Genomic DNA, 19,611 nt, shown 5'->3' with positions numbered 1-19,611 from the left:
CTCACATGCTCATGGGGCGTGTTGCCTCATGTATGCAGAATGGCTGCAGCAGCTCCAAGCAGTATGTCCTCATTCAACAACACATAGAGGCTACACTCTGAAACACTTTCCCAGGGTCACTGACAGGCATCCCTCACATCTCATTGCCACATTTTGGTCATGTATACATGCCTAATTGGCTTAACAAATGAAATTCCCAGGATTGGCTTAGACCCACCCAAATTCATCCAGTATCCTACATGATCAGCGGGAAGGAGGGATGGCTGAGGGTAGGTAACCACTAGTGTCTTTCACAGTGCCCAAGTCCTAACTGCTATTAATCATAATTGTTATTAAATTTGAAAGTTGGAGAAGCTGACAGAGTGTGTGAGCTTGTCCTCCAAGGCGCCCGGGAAGCCTGGGAAGAACCTGGGGCTCCGGATATCAACCCTGCCAGACGGGTTTCCTGGATTACGTGATCCCCTGAAGCACACCACCCTAGCTTTCCTCTTGGAAATGGATCTGGGCCTGTCTGTCTCAGCTTTAGTCCTCACCACCCACCTGGCGCAGCTCTCTCTGCCTACATCCCGGCTGTCTCTGGCCACGTGCTGCCCTCCCCTCTGCCCGCTTGCGGATCAGATGCCCCGGGTGACTTCCGGTGTCACTGGTGGCTGCTCCTACAGGAAGGTGAAATCAGATCGTTGCCTCTGCCCCTCTTGGCAGGAGCCGATGGGCAGAGGTTTAACCCCTCCTGGCCCCACAATGTGGGGACTGCCTAGGGAGCATTTTCGTGGCTGGCTCCAGGCAGAGCCCTTATTTAATCCTCACACCTGGTCAGCAAGATAGGGAGTGTCAGCCTATGTTGTAGAGGACAAGACCAGCTCAGGGAGGGTGGGTGACTCATCTGGGGTCACACAGCTGGTAAGCAACAGGGCCAGGTTTGCACCTGGGTCTGCCCCACTCCCCATTCTCTCCTCTGTTTTCTCTCCTCCCATTTTCCATCAGCATAAAGCCAGGTAGACAGCTGCCTTAGCACAGTACTAGCCCTGGTTAAGGGGTCTTCTCTCTCTCCGTCCTTTGAGGAGACTGGTTATCCAAGCAGACTGTCTGGTCTTTCTGCTGACCTTTCAGTCCTGGCTCTGCTGCGCATTGACTGGGACTTTGGGAAAGGTCTCAAGATCATGAGGTGATAGTACAGATGGGGAGACTGAGGCCCAGAGAGTCAAGCACCAGATTTTGAGCTGGATCTTGGATCTCCTGATGCCGGGACAGGGCTTCCTGCCCACTGCTTCCTGCCCTGTGACCTTGGTTTATCGATCTGTGAAAAGTGAGGTTGTGTTTGTACCGTGCAGGCAGGTGCTGCTCGAGAGGCTGTGCCTGGAGGCCTGGGAGTGTGGGCTGCTCTGATGGGGTCCTGGAGCCTGCACTGAGCCTCCTGCCTCCCACTGGGCCACACGGGTGAGACTGGGGCTGGGTGATCCACGCCTGGCTCCTTTAGCCAGATGTGGGTGCCAGGGGAGGAAGCTGATGCCACGTCTGCTTGTGTTTCCTGGTCTCTAGGGGGTTTCTCTTCGCCTGGATCTTAGTCTCATTTGCCTGTCACCTGGCTGCCACCCAAGGAGCTCCTAAAGGTAATCCTCTCTTCTCTTTGTCCAGGGGAAACAGAGGAGGACAGAAAGGGTGAGAGAACTCAGGAGTAGGAGACGTCTGTGCTTCTAAGTGGAACTCACTGCCTCAGTTTTTCCATCAGTAGAATGGAGCTGGTCATTGGCAAATTCTTTCTGAGCTTGAAAGAATCACATTTGGAGTGTTGTAAGGGGTAGGAAGGACTCAATGCAGTGTGAAAGGGTGATCCTTGCCTTCCTACCTGGCACAGAATTTGAATGAGTCATTTTGGTTCAGTAAACCTCAGTTGTCCCTATTTGTCNCCTGGCACAGAATTTGAATGAGTCATTTTGGTTCAGTAAACCTCAGTTGTCCCTATTTGTCTGATGGACGCTCTAAGGACTGCTGAGAGGAGGCACTAAAAGCCACAAAGGTTGTGTTTGTACCGTGCAGGCAGGTGCTGCTCGAGAGGCTGTGCCTGGAGGCCTGGGAGTGTGGGCTGCTCTGATGGGGTCCTGGAGCCTGCACTGAGCCTCCTGCCTCCCACTGGGCCACACGGGTGAGACTGGGGCTGGGTGATCCACGCCTGGCTCCTTTAGCCAGATGTGGGTGCCAGGGGAGGAAGCTGATGCCACGTCTGCTTGTGTTTCCTGGTCTCTAGGGGGTTTCTCTTCGCCTGGATCTTAGTCTCATTTGCCTGTCACCTGGCTGCCACCCAAGGAGCTCCTAAAGGTAATCCTCTCTTCTCTTTGTCCAGGGGAAACAGAGGAGGACAGAAAGGGTGAGAGAACTCAGGAGTAGGAGACGTCTGTGCTTCTAAGTGGAACTCACTGCCTCAGTTTTTCCATCAGTAGAATGGAGCTGGTCATTGGCAAATTCTTTCTGAGCTTGAAAGAATCACATTTGGAGTGTTGTAAGGGGTAGGAAGGACTCAATGCAGTGTGAAAGGGTGATCCTTGCCTTCCTACCTGGCACAGAATTTGAATGAGTCATTTTGGTTCAGTAAACCTCAGTTGTCCCTATTTGTCCGATGGACGCTCTAAGGACTGCTGAGAGGAGGCACTAAAAGCCACAGTTGTTGCTGACCCAGCCTAGGATCCACTCTCCCCTTCCTGTGAGATCCTGCTTTTCCCTCCTGTCCCTGAGGAGCTGTCCAGGGGGCCAGGGCAGCAGTGGGATGGCTGCACAGCTGCCCATGGAAACTGGAACTTCTCCCACATCTGTTTGTCAAGCAGCCACAATGCCTCTTGAAATAGCCACCCTTCCCCCCTTCCCCATGCTTGGCCTGTGTGCTGGGGCTGGCAGCCGGGCACTTGGGTGTCCCCATAGCCTGACCTGGCCACCAGGAAGGGATTGGGCCCCTGGGAGGGGAGGGCCATGCCCGGAAGAGGCTTCTGCTGCTTGGCAACATTTTGTGCAAATGTCATATTTTCCAAGCTTGCTGTTTCCCCCACAAAGTAGGTGAACAGCTGTCCAGAGTCCTGAGTCAGGCACTGGGGGTGGGGTGGGGGGGGCGGGGTTGGGGAGAGGCTGGAGCTGCGTGGATCCAGGTTTATGTAATAAAGGATCTTGCTGAGGCCAGCTGGCCAGGTCCTTCCATCTTGGCACTGGGCTGAATTCATTCCCTGTCCCCTATCTCTTCACCCTGATGGGATTGTGGGTACGTCCCCACCCTGCCTTCCAGAGAGCCTGGGAGGCTCCAGAGCAGTATTAGCATAGTGGCTAAGAACAAAGACCCTGGGGGCAGGTGGCCTCAGTCAAACCCCAGCTGTGCCCGGGTACGTCCCCACCCTGCCTTCCAGAGAGCCTGGGAGGCTCCAGAGCAGTATTAGCATAGTAGCTAAGAACAAAGACCCTGGGGGCAGGTGGCCTCGGTCAAACCCCAGCTGTGCCTTCTATAAGCTGCATGATTTTGAGCAAGTTATTTATTTAATTTTTTAATTTTTTTTTTTTTTTTTTAAAGATGACCGGTAAGGGGATCTTAACCCTTGACTTGGTGTTGTCAGCACCATGCTCACCCAGTGAGCTAACCGGCCATCCATATATGGGATCCGAACCTGTGGCCTTGGTGTTATCAGCACCGCACTCTCCCGAGTGAGCCACAGGCCGGCCCGTGAGCAAGTTATTATATCTAATTTTCTGAACCTCATCTGTAAAGCTGGATAATAAATTCATAGACTGTTGAGAGAATCAAGTGAGATAATGCATGCAAAGCACTCGATGTATATTAAGTGTTCAATAAGTATTAGTTCTTCTTATTGTTAATTATTTTATTAACCTGAAAAGAATGGGCAAGAACAGTCGTTCCCTATCTCCCATGGGGCTCACAGTGGTCAGAGACTCATGGCAGCTCCAGGTAACAGAATTTGAGGCTTTGCTCCTTGGCTGCAGATGGTCTTCAGAGGATGCCAGGAGACTTGCTGGTCATCAGCTTTGAAGCCCACTCAGAGAGGGTGACAAGGGGAACCTCATCCGTGCCGCCTGGCCTGGCCAGTTGTGATTCTCCCTGAGCAAGTGCGAGCGTCTGTACGCTTGTGTGGGGGAGGCATGGGGACAGGCCTAGGGACTCAAGGGGATGTCAGAGATGGGGTAGGGGAAGGGGAACAAGTGGCTTCCTGCCCCACCTTTTCCCCAACCAAGTGGCTCCTCCTGTTTTTAAGTGGTTTATAGTGAATAGTATTTCAGCATAATAAGAGTGTCAATGATTAAAACATATGAGATTACTGCTACTAAGGGGATCCTTAAGCAGTAGTTTATTTTAGCTTAGAACCTAGGGACAGGCAGAGAAAGGAGGGGAAGGAGGAATTTGAAGTGAAACGAAAGACTCCTGGGCCCTAGGGAAGAGTAAGGGTGTTAAATCCAAGCCAACCTGAAATAGCAACCTGGAGCTGTAGAATTTGTAGGATGTTGTTAACACTTTGTGCCGTGACAAGATCTGGTTCTGCTGCCTCCTCTTATAGGCAGGGAAATAGAGGCCCAGGGTCAGGAAGAGACTTGAGCTTAGGTGAAGATGGTGAGAAGATGGCCTTTTCACCCTGCCAGCAAACCTGTGATGTAGGCAGTCTTCATAGCTCTGTTTTACAGCAGGGGGACCTGAGGCCCAGAGTCCAGACTCACGGGTGGTCTTGTCCTCCTCTTGATCTTGGCCTTCTGACTCCAGAGCCTGCTATGGAACTGTTGTGCCATGTTGCCAGCACCCAGGTTCTCAGTGTATCCCAGTGGCCCATCCATCTGTCCATCCATCTCACAGTTGTCGACAGAGGGCCTACTAAGTGCCAAGTGCTGTGTTCAGTCCCCAGCACAGCCTTGGCACCAGCTGGTAGGGAGAGAGCATTTAACACTCAGGGGCTAGCTTGCTGAGCTCACGGGAGGGGCACTGAGGATCTGATCCAGACCCCAATTCCAGAGGCAGCCTCTCTGGGGCTGGGGAGGCCACCTCTGCAGAGGATGGCAGCTCAGCCAAGGAAGGGGGTCAAGTGACCTGGGAGACACAAGGTCAGGAGGCCTTTCCATAAGCACTGGAAGTCTCCTTTTGCTCTGGCAAGCCCCGCTGTTGTAATCACTGGGTAGATGTGACCTGGCCAGACTGTGGTCAGATGTCCGAACACCACGCTAGAGGACAGAGGTTGTAGGGGTGCCTTTATTATTTTCTCTGCTCCCTCAAGAGCCACACAGGGAGGAGGAATTAGCAGAAATGTTATCTCCTTTCTGACAGCAGATAGCAGCTTCCCCAGCCTGCTCTGGCCAGAGAGATCTCAAGGGTGGTAAGACTGGGTGAGTTCCTGAGGAGGTGGTGATATCAGTCAGGCCCCTGAACATCCTTACCAAGCTTTGGTGACACATCCATTCGCTGGTCCCTCACTCCTGGGACTGCTTCCTGGAAGAGGTGGCTTTTGAGGTAGAGAAAAGTGGTGTGACAAGTCACTATTGGACAGCCACTAACACTCTGAGCACTAGCATTCGGTGATTATCATTATTTTTAGCATTAGTAGCTATTCGAAAGTGCTAGATGCTTTAAAAAGTGTATTCATACATCATCATCATACATTATCATCACAACATCCTGAGATTGGTTTTATTATTATCCCATTTAGAAGATGGGGACACTGAAGCACTAAAGTCACAGGGTTAGTAAGTGGCAGAGCTGGGATTTAAACCCAGGACGTTTGGCTCCAGAGTCTGTGCTTTTAACCATGATGTGCAACATCATTCAGCCAGACAAAGGGTTGCAGTCCCCACTGGATGTCCCAACACTGCACTCTGAGCAAGCACCACGGGCAGAGCTACTTTGAGGTGAAGGGAACAGATAGCCAGGTGGCTGCGGGTGGACTGTCCGCACTGCCTGGGCACCTGGAGGGGTCTGGGGCTGGAGCAGGCCCTGACTATGTCCTCTTCCCTCTCCCCTCCCTCTCAGATGTGGACGTCCTCCAGCAGCTGGGCCTCAGCTGGACAAAGGCAGGGGGCGGCTGGAGCCCCGCACCCCCGGGAGTCATTCCATTCCAATCGGGCTTCATCTTTACGCAGCGGGCCCGGCTCCAGGCCCCCACGGCCGCTGTCCTTCCTGCCGCCCTGGGCACAGAGCTGGCGCTGGTGCTGAGCCTCTGCTCCCACCGGGTGAACCATGCCTTCCTCTTTGCCGTCCGCAACCGGAAGCACAAGCTGCAGCTGGGCCTGCAGTTCCTCCCTGGCAAGATGGTCGTCCACCTGGGGCCCCGGCGCTCTGTGGCCTTTGACCTCGACATGCACGACGGCCGCTGGCACCACCTGGCCCTGGAGCTCCGCAGCCGCACGGTCACTCTGGTGACGGCCTGTGGGCAGCACCGCGTGCCTGTCCCGCTGCCTTTCCACAGGGACCCCACACTCGACCCCGAGGGCTCCTTCCTCTTTGGGAAGATGAGCCCGCATGCGGTCCAGTTTGAAGGTGCCCTGTGCCAGTTCAGTATCTACCCCGTGACGCAGGTCGCTCACAATTACTGTACCCACCTGAGAAAGCAGTGCGGACAGGCTGACATGTACCGGCCCCAGCTGGGACCCCTCTTCACCTTCCAGACCGACCTCACCCTGATAGGCCTGGAGAACCTGACCACTGCCACAACAGCCCTGGGGTCACAGCCAGCAGGCAGGCAGCCCAGGGTGACTGTGGCACCTGCTACACCTGCCAAGCCCCTCAGGACTAGCCCCACAGACCCTCCCCAGCATATTGCAGCAGGAGGCCCAGCCTGGACCCCACTGCCACCTGCCAAGTTGTCAGCCAGGAAAGCACTGTCCCCCTTGCCCCCGGCCGCTCCAGCTGACTCTGCCAGACCTCCTCGCCCTGCAGCTGCCCTGACATTGCGGAAGATCACAGCCATCAAAATCCCCAAAAGTTTCCCCACGAAGCCTTTAGCCCCCATCAAAAGCCCTCATCCTACCCAGAAAACAGCTTCACCTTCATTCAAAAAGTCAGCCCCACCCACTCAGAAGCCAGTGCTGTCCACTTCCCGCCCAGTTCCTGCCAAAATCTCCCGTCCCACGGTGAAGCCAATCCAGAGGAACCCTGTAACACCCAGAACTCCACCACCCAGCGCCTGGCCCCTATCTCCCACTTCCAGCTCCTCTAAAAAGCCTATTCCCACAGTAGCCCTGACTGAGGCCAAGATGACCAGTCATGCCAGTAAGCTCGCCTCTGCCCACACCAGCCCCCACAAACCTCCCCCGTCCACTGTTTTGTCCCCATCTCCTGCCCCCAGTCCTGGCTCTACCAGGGCTGCTCGGCCACCAGCCACAGCAGTGTCTCCAGCCTCAGCCACCAGGACTCCCAGCACGGCACCTCCCACGCTTGCTCTTGGTTCATCCCCTCCTGGAAGCAAGAAACCCACTGGATCAGAAGCCACAAAGAAAGATGTACCCAAGAGCAGCCCCCAGAAGCCCATCCCTCTCAGACCGGGAAAGCCATCTAGGGATGTCCCATTGAACGATCCAGCCCCCAGACAGTCCCAGCCCAGTCAGCAGACCACCCCAGCCCTGGTGTTGGCCCCAGCGCAGTTCCTGTCCTCGAGCCCCCGGCCCACAAGCAGTGGCTATCCGTTCTTCCACCTGGTGGGACCCACACCTTTCCCCCTGCTGATGGGGCCTCCAGGGCCCAAGGGAGACTGTGGTTTGCCGGTAAGACTGGGTGGGGTCTGCATGCTGTTTGGAGCTTGAGTGAGGGACTATGGGGCAGTTTGGTCAAGTGGTTGCGCCTGGTAGGGGCAGGAGGAAAGGAGCACCTCAGGCCAGGAGCTGGAACCCAGGCCCTGATCCTGGGGCTCTGCTGTCTCCATTGCTACACATCCTGCTGCAGATTCATGATCCAGTGGGATAGATTGAGGTCTGGAGGTCACCCTCAGGTGAAGAGCACCCCTGGGCTTTGGTTGGTCCAGGTCCAAGGTCATTCTTTGCTAACCCAACTGCAGAGGTCCAAGGAAAGCCATTAACTGACTGGCCCCAAGCCACTCAGAGTGAGCGGCTGAGCAGCCTCCAAGCCCAGCTCTCCTGACTCATGCAGCACGGCTCCTTCTGGCCTATTGGCTTGTCCGGGAGCTGTGGACAAAGGTCCTTCATGGGTAGCCCTGATATGTTTTGTTTGGCTCATGCAGCATTCTTTAAAAAAAAAAAAATCTATTAAGTTACTAACATTTAAAAAATGTGAGCGATTTCTTATAAAAGACTCAGTGACCAGCTTCTCTTGCAAAGTGGGAAATGCATGGCCCTTGGGCCACCCCTTTAGACAGGACAAGCCCACTTCCATCTATCCTTGTCCCTCCTGTCGCAATGGAGACTTCCAATCAGTCTTTCCACCCATTTATGTTACCTCTTGGCTGGTGCCTGTAGGCATTTGATTTGTGGCCCCTGATAGAGGAGTTTGGGATGAGGAAGGTTAGCCTGGGCCAGAAAGAACAAGGAAAGGGAAAAGAAAGAACATTTCGTGTGCAGGAGATGGTCTCAGGGTCGATGGCTCCGGCTTGCCTGGGACCGTCTCCAGGGGCAACGACCTTCCCACAGCTGGAGGCCAATTCCTCCGGGTGGGGAATGGTGGGATGGAGTTTCCAGAAGGCTCAGGCCTCTGTTCTGTTCTCCTCCTGCCTTGGAAATGACCACCATGTTTTGGCCTCCCTCCCTCCTGCCCGGAGCCGGGTCTCCCACTGGGCTCTGTGTTTGGGGTTAGGGCTCCCTACAATTTGGAGACAGTGACAGATGCTGGGAATTCCCAGGCCTTACAAACACATTTAATGAGTTTTAATAATCATTAGGAATAATATTTATGCAGCCTGTCTCCAAGGGGACTGAGAGTCCACTTTTATTATAACCATATTGCAGAACTTAAGGAAATTGTATGCATTGCTTTGCAATTATGTCAATGTTCTGCTCAGGTTCCATGTTCTAAAATTGGCAGTGCAGAGATTTGGGAGACACCATTTCCCTGAGGAAAGAACGAGGAAGCCTTTTCACCCCTCCAGGGTACCCAGACCAACTCTGGCACCAAGTATCTTTGGGCTCTGATAGCTCAACTTCCCAAGTTGTGTGTGTGATGGGCTTGCTGACTGTGGGGTCAAAGGGGGTGAATTGTCCCTCTGACTGAGGGTGGTGAGGTCCACGGTCTCAACCCTAGCCCCATGGCCCGTCCCGGCCAAGTGGAGGGGTCCGGCCCTCCCTCCCAAGGCTGTGTGTGGTATGGAGAGAGGGGAAGGGCATCTCCAGGCAAGCAGATCTGGAGCAGGAGCAGTTTTTTAGGGAGTAGGATCTGCCTTTTCCCATGGGGCTTGGGGCCCTGGGGTCAGCAGGAGGTGAGGCCTCCTGCCAAATATCTTTGAACTTCTCTATCATCAAAGAAAGCTCTAGAGTCAGCCTGAGCAGTAGACAGATGTGTACGTTCAGCCCTCCGCATTAGGCAGGTGCGGAGACAGGAGACTGCCCAGAGAGGCCAAGACTTGCCCAAGGTCACACAGCATGTAAGGTGGCAGAGTCAGAGTTTACATCCCAGACTCTGGACTCCAAGACCAGCACATTCCATCCCAACCCCCTAAGTGTCCATTCCGAGGCTCTGGGCCTCAGGGCTGGGAGATTTGGGGTTTCAGAGAGGAGTCAGGCCCTCTCCCTGGTTGCAAAGGAAGAGCTCAATGTCTAAAGCGCCAAGACCAGCACATTCCATCCCAACCCCCTAAGTGTCCATTCCGAGGCTCTGGGCCTCAGGACTGGGAGATTTGGGGTTTCAGAGAGGAGTCAGGCCCTCTCCCTGGTTGCAAAGGAAGAGCTCAATGTCTAAAGCGTCTTCTGTTTCGATAACCTGTCAAGTTTATGAGCTACTGCCACGGGCATGGCATTTCCCATTAGGACCTCATGGAAACTAGTTGAAGAGGGCAGGATGTTTGTGCTAATCCCTGCCCCACAGATGAGCGAGCAGGGCTTGGAGAGACAAAGGACTTGGCCAAGGGCACCTGGCATGTTCCTGAAGGAGTTGGGATGCACACCCAGGTCCCTGACTTCCAGCCAGGGCTGAGGTTCTTCCTGCTTCTCCAGCCCTGCCTGCTGAGGGCACGAGGGAGGACATCGACCTGCCCTGGGGCATCCCTGCCTCATGCTGTCCTTTTTCCCCACCCTCCCCCCACCTCAATAGGAACAAAGAAGCTACTAGAATCTTTGTCCAGTGTGTGGCTGGTGGCAAACTGATCATTCTTTTTCACTGGACACCAGAATAGCACAGTGGATGTGGCATCTTTGAGCAGTGGTGAAGTGAACTCCCACTCCTTCTGTCCTCTCTTGTCTTCCCCAACCCCCTTATATGTTCAAGATCTAAGCCCAGCAGAGCAGAAGCTGTGCTGCTTGGGGCACAGGGCTTAATTGTCCCCATCTGGGGCCACACAGACTTGGGTTCAAATCCTGAGTCTACCCCTTACTAGCTCTGTGACTCTGATCCCCTCTGAGCCTCAGTTTCTGTGGAATGTAAGATAATAATCCTCCCACCTCCTATACTGGGAGAATGACCTGAGAATTTGCATATAACGATCTCATAGAGAGGAAGCTAGTTGAGCTATCTAATGTAGTTTTGCTGAGTGGCTTTGGGGAAATTTCTTCCTCTCTCCTTAGAAATGACCGTGGGAACTTGCAGTGCCTGAGAGAGCTGCAGTGGCTGTGTCTGTGTGGACCTGTTCTGCATGGTTTGGTGGGGGGCATGAGACCGACTGGCAGAAGCTGAGACAGAGTCTGGGCTGAAGCCTGCCAGGAGTTGTAGCTGCTGAGCAAGGGAGCTCTGTGGGAGCTCCAGGAAGGGGGAGTATGGAAAAGCTGAGCTTGGCCCTGGGTGAGTTGGGGCGGGGAGGCCGCGGTTCACAGAAGCTCACAGAAGCTACACAGAAGCCCCACGCCTGGGAGGAGGCGAGTCAAGGCTTTATTTATTCACGATCAGGCTGCTGGCATTTGCGTGTGCTTGCACTTTTTGCAAGTGTCATCTTGGGGAGACCCGGCTGAGGGCCTGGCCCACAGCAGATACTCTATGACTGTCTGTGAGATGAATGATGGAATTTGATCCTTACAAAAACCAGGTTGTCCCGACTCCCAGGCCAGGCTCCTTGAGGTTCTACAGAACTCGCCTGCCAGGGGGATGAGGAGGCTGGGTAATCCATTCATTCTTTGCACACTTGTTGATTGAGTGCCTTTGAGGTGCCTGGTGCGGTGTGACCTTTGATGAGTCACTTAACCTCTCTGAGCCTGTTTCTGGCTCTGTAAAGTGGGGATAAGATATCACCTTCCCTTCCAGGGTTTCTGTGTCCATTCGGTGAGATGAGGGACAGAAAGCACCCAGCACTAGAGCCTGGGTCCAAGTGGATTGCTGTGGCTGTGATTATGCACTGATGGTGGGTGTTGAGGCAGGGGCATTGTTGCACTAAGAATACAAGGACGATTTGGGCACAATCTCACATTTGCTTGGAGAGCTGTGTTGTGAAAATACTCACTGACATGGGACTAGTTGGTGGAGAAGGGATAGCTTCAGAGCCTAGATGAATGAGAGGATGGGGACACACGTTATCTGGTAGGAGAGGTTTTGGGGCAGGACTGCCTCCACTTTTTCCCCCTCTGCACCCCTGGCTTCTCTCAAAGCTTCCTGGGTTGTTTTCATTTGCTTGCTTTTTCCCTGGTAGCCCCACCCCAGAGCATAGCTGGAGGGGCATCTCTTGGTGTCTCCAGGGCCTTCATACTTTTGATGGTTAGAAACTGGGGCTAGGTCTTGGAAAATTCACTCCTTACACCGTCATCATCTAGAACCCAGGAGAATGGAGGAGCGTTTGCTTTGTCTTTAGCGTATCATTTTTGAGCACTGTGTGCCAGACCTTGTGCTAAGCAGTTTGCATGCCTTATCAGTCAACTCTAGGCAGGGACTAGGGTACCTGGGAAGAATTCAAGGTAGACACTATTTACAGAGGTGTGGGCAGCATCAAAGGAACCAACAGGCTGGTGAAGTGTGTGGAGTCTTCTAGGAAAGGCAGCAGGAAACTTACCATGCTAAGACCTGAAGGTACCAAGGGATGGAAAAGGGTTACCAGAATCCAGTGAGAGTTAAAATCTTGAGCTGGGGTCTCCCGACAGAAGCTGGAGCCATACAAGGGCACAGCTGCTTCCAAACTACAGCATGGCAGGGAGGGAGCAGGGAGAGGAAACACCCTGTCCTCTCTCCTACCCTGCACTCTCTTGCCCATTGGCCAAACCCAGCCACAGCCCGAAGGCAAGGAAGCCTGGGGGTGTAGTCTGCAGAGGTCAGCATCCAGGGCGCAGAATGATCCAGGGAGCAAATGGAGAATAATCAGAGCATACACAGTTGTCTCAGAAGATGGGTACTACATCACCCTTTCACAGCTGCACAAACTGAGGCCTGGAGGCACAGGGAGAGGAAGAAGCTTGTTCAAGGCTGTACAGAGCTATATTCACACTGAGAAGCTCCATCGCAGCAGGCCCCTCCCGAGGACAGAGACTGGGGAAGGCTCTGTGCCCTGTGGGCTGTTTCTTGGGAATAACCATGAGCTCAGACTGTCAGAGGTGGGAAGTCCCTTGAGACCCCCTTCCCATCAGGCTACAGGCACAGAGCAGAGGCCCTGAGTCCAAAAGGTCAGGGTCACATGGCAGTCAGCAGCACAGTCAGGACTGGACTCCAGACTTTCAGAGACCAGGCCTTTAAAACCTCTGCCTGCCAGGGAGATGCCAGCCAGGACTTACTTCTTTCTGCAAGGCCTGGCCGGCCAGCTGTTGGAGCTGGACACAAGTGTAGACTTGTTCCGTGGGATGGGGGGTCCCCTAGGTCTGGCTCTCGGAGGCCAGGACCCTTGGGGAAGCCCAGAGGGGGCTACTTTGTTGGTTCCATGGCTCTGCATGCACCCAGAGCCCAGATCGCCTCCTTCTCCTCCAGACAAGCCATGCAGCCCCCGCTCCCCTCCCCCTCAGCTCTGGGCCCTCTCAGAGGCCCCGTTGTTTGCAGCGTGGAGTGGAAAATCCCACCCCGGCCTCGTGAATCATCCCAGAATCACCCGCTCAGGCTTCAGGCCCTGGAAAGAAATGGCAGCGTTTTTCCACAGCATGGAGAACAGGCAGGGTCTCAGATCAGGGGAGAGGGGCAGGGGGTGCCTGCCCTCCCTTGCCTGCAAACAAGTGAGCACTGAGTGGAGAAGGGTCAGGCCTGCAGCTGGAGCTGGGTGGCTGGGTGGCCCAGGTTGGTGGAGCGGAGGGATTGGCTGGGCTTGGAGCTGGGGCTGGGGCTGCCTTGTCAAGGAGTTGGGCTGTGGGCTGACATCACCAGGCTGAGCCGTGGGACCTGACTGGCACTTAGAGTCTGCTCTGCAGATGGCGTGGATGAGGTCAGACTCCGGCCTGGATGCCCCCATTTCTGGGGCAGAAGAAATGCCAAAAGGGAGTGTCCAGGCCTCTATAGCTGTGGCCCCACCAGGGTCCATGAGGGAGCTACACACAACAGAGCCTGTCCCTCCCTGGAGCCCTGGAGAAGCCACACACCCCTGGGCCTTGGACTTCTCCTCTGTGAGATGGGAATAATGTCACTTTCTCTCTCCTGCCTGATAACCTAGCTGAGGAAATTACCCTCCCGCCACATCCCGGCCCCCTGCAACTCAGGAAATGCCAGTGCCAGGAAGGTTCTGGGATATTCATTTCACAGATGGCTGCAGAGGGGAAGGGACTCACCCAAGGTCACACACTTAGTCAGATACACACCTGCCCAAGATTGTCTGTGTGGAAGCTGCCCAGGGTAGGAGAACAAGTCCAGTGGTCCTGGGATTGAACCCAGGTGCTGCCTCTTGTTGGCTGTGTGGCACTGGGCAAGTCACGTTGCCTGTCTGAGCTTCTCTCTGGTTTCTTCTCTGTTCGAAGGGCATGGTACACCTACAGCAATGCTTAGCCTTAGCCCCCGCATTTCCCTTTTATTCTGGATCCCCTGGCACAATTGGGGCAACAAGGCCCTTCTAGTAAGAGACATCTTTCTCTGTTCCTCAAAAACAGATGTGAAGGAGGGTGGCTTAAAAATTTGAGTTGGGGAGGTTCCAGGAGCTTGCTTAACAGAAATAGCAGCTAACATCTTTTGAGCATTGACTGTGTGCCAGACACCAGGATTAGCACTTTTTACAGATTATTTGTCGGCTAGGTGCTATTATTATCCTCATTTTACAATTACAGAAATGAAGGCTTAAAAGACTGGAAGTAACTTGCCTACAACCACCCAGCTAGTAAGTGGGGTTCCCGGTGTGAACCCAGGCCCCCAGTCTTACACCATTCTTTACTGCTCCCACCAAAGCCAGCTGGGGAAGTGAAAGGGGTAGAGGGTCCCAAACCCCAAAGCTGTAGAACTGGACATAGGAGGAAGTAACTTGCCTACAACCACCCAGCTAGTAAGTGGGGTTCCCGGTGTGAACCCAGGCCCGCAGTCTTACACCATTCTTTACTGCTCCCACCAAAGCCAGCTGGGGAAGTGAAAGGGGTAGAGGGTCCCAAACCCCAAAGCTGTAGAACTGGACATAGGACCAGAGACCATCCACCCAATCCTTTGCACCACCTCCCGCCCCAGCTCTGCATGGAAGGAAGGCTGCCCCAGGTGGGAGGTACCTGGATTCTCAGAGATGGCTGAGACTTGCCTGAGGTCATGCAGCAACCCCTCCTTCCTCCCCCTGGGGCTCTTGCCCAGTGACCGTGGGGCCTTGGTGCCCATATCTGCCTGTCTGGATCTCTCTTCTGATTTTTATCCATGCATGAGCAAGCACGTGGTGTTCACAGGCCAGAACTGTGAGCTGAGGCTGCCCAGCGTGAGATCTGGATTAATTACCAGCCAAAATGTACTGGGTTTTCAACACCGATTTTAACTCTGGGCAGGAAACCTGGAATCTCGCTGATGGTTGTTCGAAACAAATGCATTCCCCAGGCCTCGCACATCCTCGAAAGCCTGGCTTCCTTCGAAGGCTTCAGGTTCAGTTCTTCACCTCAGGCATTCAGTTAATTCTCATTCACTCCTGCGGGGTAGTGGGGACAGAAGCTGTTGGACCCATTTTAAAGGGGAGCATCTAAAATTCAGGTGGAAGGAAATGAGCAAAATCCCCAGCTACTAAGTGGTAAAACCAGGATTTGAGCAAAGCTCAGCTCACAGTTTAGTAAGTAGGCTTGGCTGCCTCCCTTCCTGCCTGAAGGGAAAAACACTGAGGCCAGACAGGTGCTCCTTGAATGCCAACCTTCAGGGTTAGGCCTTTCTCTTGAGGGAAATAGGGAGCCATTAAATGTTGTTGAGCAGGGGGGTGCCTTGGGAAGGTCAATGAGGCTGTGCGTGTGGAGGAGGACTGGAGAGGGGAGAAGGTGGAGACAGACCAATGAGAGGAGGGGCCGTGGCAGGTTCTCGTGGAGTGGTGGTGAAGGCTGGACCAGGCTGTGGCAGTGGGACAGACAGAGCATCTGAATGCCAGTTATGTACCAGGCACTGTGGTCAACTTTACCATCTCTCATATGATCCCTGAAATAATCCTAGGAGGAGAGTATTATTGCCCCCATTTTACAGGCACAGGCTGGTTCGGGAACTTGCCCAAACCCAACTGGTTAGTGGAAGCATGGGGATTTGAACCCAGGTCTGTCTGATTCAAAAGCCTGTGCTTCTGCTCTCTGTGCTATGCTGCCTTTCCATGGTGCAAAGATGTTTGGAGTGACCTTGGCCAAGTCCCTTCTCTGATCTGGCTCTGCAGAGAACTTGGCTGAGCTCTGAGGTCTCTTGCTGTTTTATTTCATCAAACATTTGGCTGAGCCCTGGGGATAGAGAGATGACTCATATCCCATTAGTTCCTTTGAGGAGACCATGATCTGATGGGGGAGACAGGCTTCTAAGCAGATAATTCCCCAAATAATATAGTGGTTTTTAAAATAGAAAAAAAGAGGGGACTTGACCCAACTTGGGAAGGGATCAAAGAAGGCTTCCTGGAGGAGGTAATACCCTGACTTAGTGTGTTAGCCAGGTGATAAAAGATGAGGGCTTCAAAGTCTGAAAAGCAGCAGCTGAAATGCCTGAAAGCCCCAAAGAGCATGAGTTCCTTAGGGTAGAGACCTCAGGGGGCCCTCTTCTTGGCCGTGGGGTTTCCATGCCCAGAGCTGTGGACAGGATTGTTGAATGACTGCTTGAGCCCATTCTTTGCTGCCACGTGGCACCGTCTGACACTTTATTCTTACTTTCTCTTCAGGGTCCCCCTGGGCTGCCTGGGCTACCTGGACCTCCTGGTGCACGAGGGCCTCGGGTAAGTGATCACATGCTGTCCTTTGAAGCTCTGGTTGGCTCTTTGGCCTACATGTCACTGCCTCTGAAGTCCCAGGCTTGCTGTGTGTCCTCAGGCTCTTCCCTGCCCCTCTCTGGCATCCATTTTCCTCTTTGTTCATTTCCACTTCAGACTCTTGGTAGTGCTGTGTGGACAGACATGGCATGGGACAGTAATGACCTCTTGCAGGGTCTCAGTTGTCCATGCATCGTGGGTATCACCTTTTGTAGCCCGAGCTGGGGAAGGGGCTCCTGAAGACCACATCCTCTGAGCTAATGGGCTTCAGTGTTCATCCAGGAAAAAAACTGACTTAGGAGGATGTGAGCCGTGCACCCTTCTTCCCATTTCTGCAGGGCCGTTCTGGGGTGGAGATACTGACACAGGCAACTGGATAGGCCATGCCAGGGAGGGGGTGAGCTCCCCATGCTGGAGGTTCAACCAGAGGCCGGAGGATAGCTTGGCAGGTCTGCAGTGGCTGAAGCGAGCCAGCCCAAGCCTCGGAGTGACACCAGCTTCTACGGGGTCTGCCTGGCATGCACTTTACGTGGTCTTGTTGGACCCCTGCCCCCATCCTGAGCCCCCATAAGCCAGTATGATCATTCTTATTTTAGGGATGAGGAAACCAAGAAGGCAATGGCAAAGTAAGGACTGGAACTCAGGCTCGTAATCACATGCTGGGACCCTTGGGGGGTCCTCTTAGAGGGAAATCTGCCTCTTTTCCAAGAGGGCCGGGACCAATGGCACCCGGCATCTGTGCCCAGGCTGAATCAGCCTTTCCCACGCTGGGTGCCTGGTGAGGTGCTGGCAGAGATAGCCTGGGGCATATTTTTAGCTTTGAGCCCAGCGGATGGTTCTGGTTATGCAATTACTCGAGCCCTAGTTCCCTCCAGACCTGGCCCTGTGCTCCCTGGGCCCAGGGCTCTGGAATCTGCTATTTGAAGTGGCATTTCCTCCTGGCTTCGGAGCCTCCATGAAGCACATGCCCAGAGCTGGGGACCACATAGTGTCCCCATGGACACTGCTAGCCCATGGGAGCTTGCAGCCTCGTTCAGGATGAGGCCCTTCGACCTGTCATTCCAGGTGCAGGCAATCTCCCAAACTCTTCCTGAGCCCCCCAGCCTCTGCACCTTTGCCCTGGCTGTCCCCTCTACCCGGCAGGCTCTCCTTTGCAAATTTCTCCTCCAAATGCCACCTTTATTTCTGATGGCCACCCTTCTCAGAGCTCCTGCAGCAGTTCATCTGCCCTCTCTGGGTGGCATGGGTCGCTTTCTAAAAGCTCTTATTGACCCCTGAACTCTGCTGAGCTCTATGTACGTGATCTCATTCCGCTTTCCCAGTCATCCTGAGAAATATGTTCCAACATTATCCCCATTTTACAGGTGAGGAAACTGAGGCTCACAAAGGTTCAGTTACTTTTTTTTTTTTTTAAAGATGACCAGGAAGGGGATCTTAACTCTTGGCTTGATGTTGTCAGCACCACGCTCAGCCAGTGAGCTAACCGGCCATCCCTATGTGTGATCTGAACTCGTGGCCTTAATGTTATCAGCACCGCACTCTCCCGAGTGAGCCAGGGGCTGGCCCAAGATTCAGTTACTTTGGAAAAAGTCAAATAGACTAATGCCAGGGCCAGCATTGAACTCAGCCTATGATCTTAACCATCAATAGTGCTAATTTTTCCGTCTACTCAACTGAGCTCCTCTGGGCTGGAGACAGGCCTTGTTTACCTCTCTCTTTCACGATGCCTCGCAGTGCCCTGTATGCAGGAGGTGCTGGGCAGATAGTTGGTGAAGAATTTTAGTCTGGAAGTCAAGAACATTGCCACCAAGAAGCTGCATGATCTTAAGCAAATCCCTTCCCTTCTCCAGGCCTCAGTTTCCCCATCTATAAAGCCTGGGATCATGGTAAGGCATGTCCCAGCTCCAGGGGAATGAATGACTCTCCCGACATCCTTCTCAGGCTCTCTGCCTGCCCCACCCCACATCATTCTGTTTCTAGAGTGGAAATTCCATAGATTATAAAATTCCAAAGATAATAGGATGCTGAATTCAACAATCCCATCTTCTCTCTACACAGATGGTGGCTCTGGGGCTCAGGGAGGGGCAGAGTCTTATCTGAGGTTACCCAAAGGTCTGTGCATGCCCCTTCCCACTTCCATATACTCGCCTACCCCATGGAGGGACGTTAGGGAATCCCTGAGCCCTCCCCCAACCTGGTCTTCTGGGCTGCAGCATTTATAGAATCAGTCTGCTTGGCTCCCAGTCAACTATGTGACTCGTTTCTCTGCAAGGCAGTGGCTGGAAAGGGGTGGGGATGTGGGGGCAGGGAAGCAGGAAGCCCCCACCTTCACAAGCTGCAGATGGGGTAGCATAGTGCTCTGGCCCACCATCTGTGGGGCAGCTGGGGGCACAACTGGGGAGAGGCAGCCACCCTTGACCTTGCACAGCCTACGCCTGGTTCTGGGGAAGCTGTGTGTCAGGGACCTCTCCTCAAACACCCCCACCCAACCTTTCCCAATTCCAGCTGAGCCCTGTGGTGAGACCCCTGGAGCCTGGACTGGGGTGGACATTTGAGGTTTTCCAGATTCCTTAGAGATCACTGGGTCCCAGTCATTCATAGGAGAGATAAGGAGACTGAGGCAGGAAGGTACAGAGTGAGGCTCAGAACTGGGACCAGGTCTTGACACTTGCAGTTTCCATTTGTGCTCCAGGAGACGGCATTTGGCCGACTGTTGGAAGGGAGCAGGGGGGCTGATTATTTTAGAGAAGAGGTCACACGTGGCACTTATAAATTCCTCAGGCTGAGTGCACTGTGGACACTGCTCCTTCCTGATGCATTCAGAGAAGGGGAGGGTCCCAGTTCAGGCATCGAGGAGGAGGGAGGTGCCTTGGTCGGAATGTGACAGGCTGCAGCTGGGAAGCTGGCCTCAGAGAGGGAGGAAGTAAGTTCATGCACAGCTAGCCAGATGAGTCAAGAGGGGCAGGGAAGGGGACAGTGGGGAGGGAGGGACCAGTGGGTCCTTCGAGGTCCCTCTCCCCACCCCCAATGCACCAGATTGTTCCTGCTGGACAAAGACCCTCGGGTATTACCCAACTCTTAGAACTATATTTATATTACTGGGCCAGAAGATGCTAGCCCAGGTCCCTTGCTGGAGAAAGTGGACATAACAGAACTCAGCTATGGCCTGGGAAAATCCAGCTCATGAATAAACTCTGGGTTTGAAGCCAACAGGCTT

General features: G+C 53.8%; 1 protein-coding gene across 1 annotated transcript in view; it reads left to right on the top strand.

Annotated features, from left to right (window-relative positions):
- Positions 1–259: 259 nt before the first annotated feature.
- The window catches only part of COL27A1 (collagen, type XXVII, alpha 1), a gene marked incomplete at its 3' end in the record, with an annotated part of 129,804 nt that continues 110,452 nt past the window's right edge, over positions 260–19,611 (top strand). The window contains exons 1-6 of the mRNA XM_008583912.1: positions 260–269; positions 550–666; positions 1,111–1,165; positions 2,246–2,316; positions 5,999–7,728; positions 16,308–16,361. Of these exons, the coding sequence (XP_008582134.1) occupies positions 260–269; positions 550–666; positions 1,111–1,165; positions 2,246–2,316; positions 5,999–7,728; positions 16,308–16,361 (2,037 nt within the window). The remainder of the gene's footprint in view (positions 270–549; positions 667–1,110; positions 1,166–2,245; positions 2,317–5,998; positions 7,729–16,307; positions 16,362–19,611) is intronic.

The sequence above is a fragment of the Galeopterus variegatus genome, unplaced genomic scaffold (genome assembly GCF_000696425.1).
Source record: "Galeopterus variegatus unplaced genomic scaffold, G_variegatus-3.0.2 Scaffold3081, whole genome shotgun sequence".
Lineage (NCBI taxonomy): Eukaryota > Metazoa > Chordata > Mammalia > Dermoptera > Cynocephalidae > Galeopterus > Galeopterus variegatus.
This window is presented reverse-complemented; position numbering and strand designations above follow the sequence as displayed.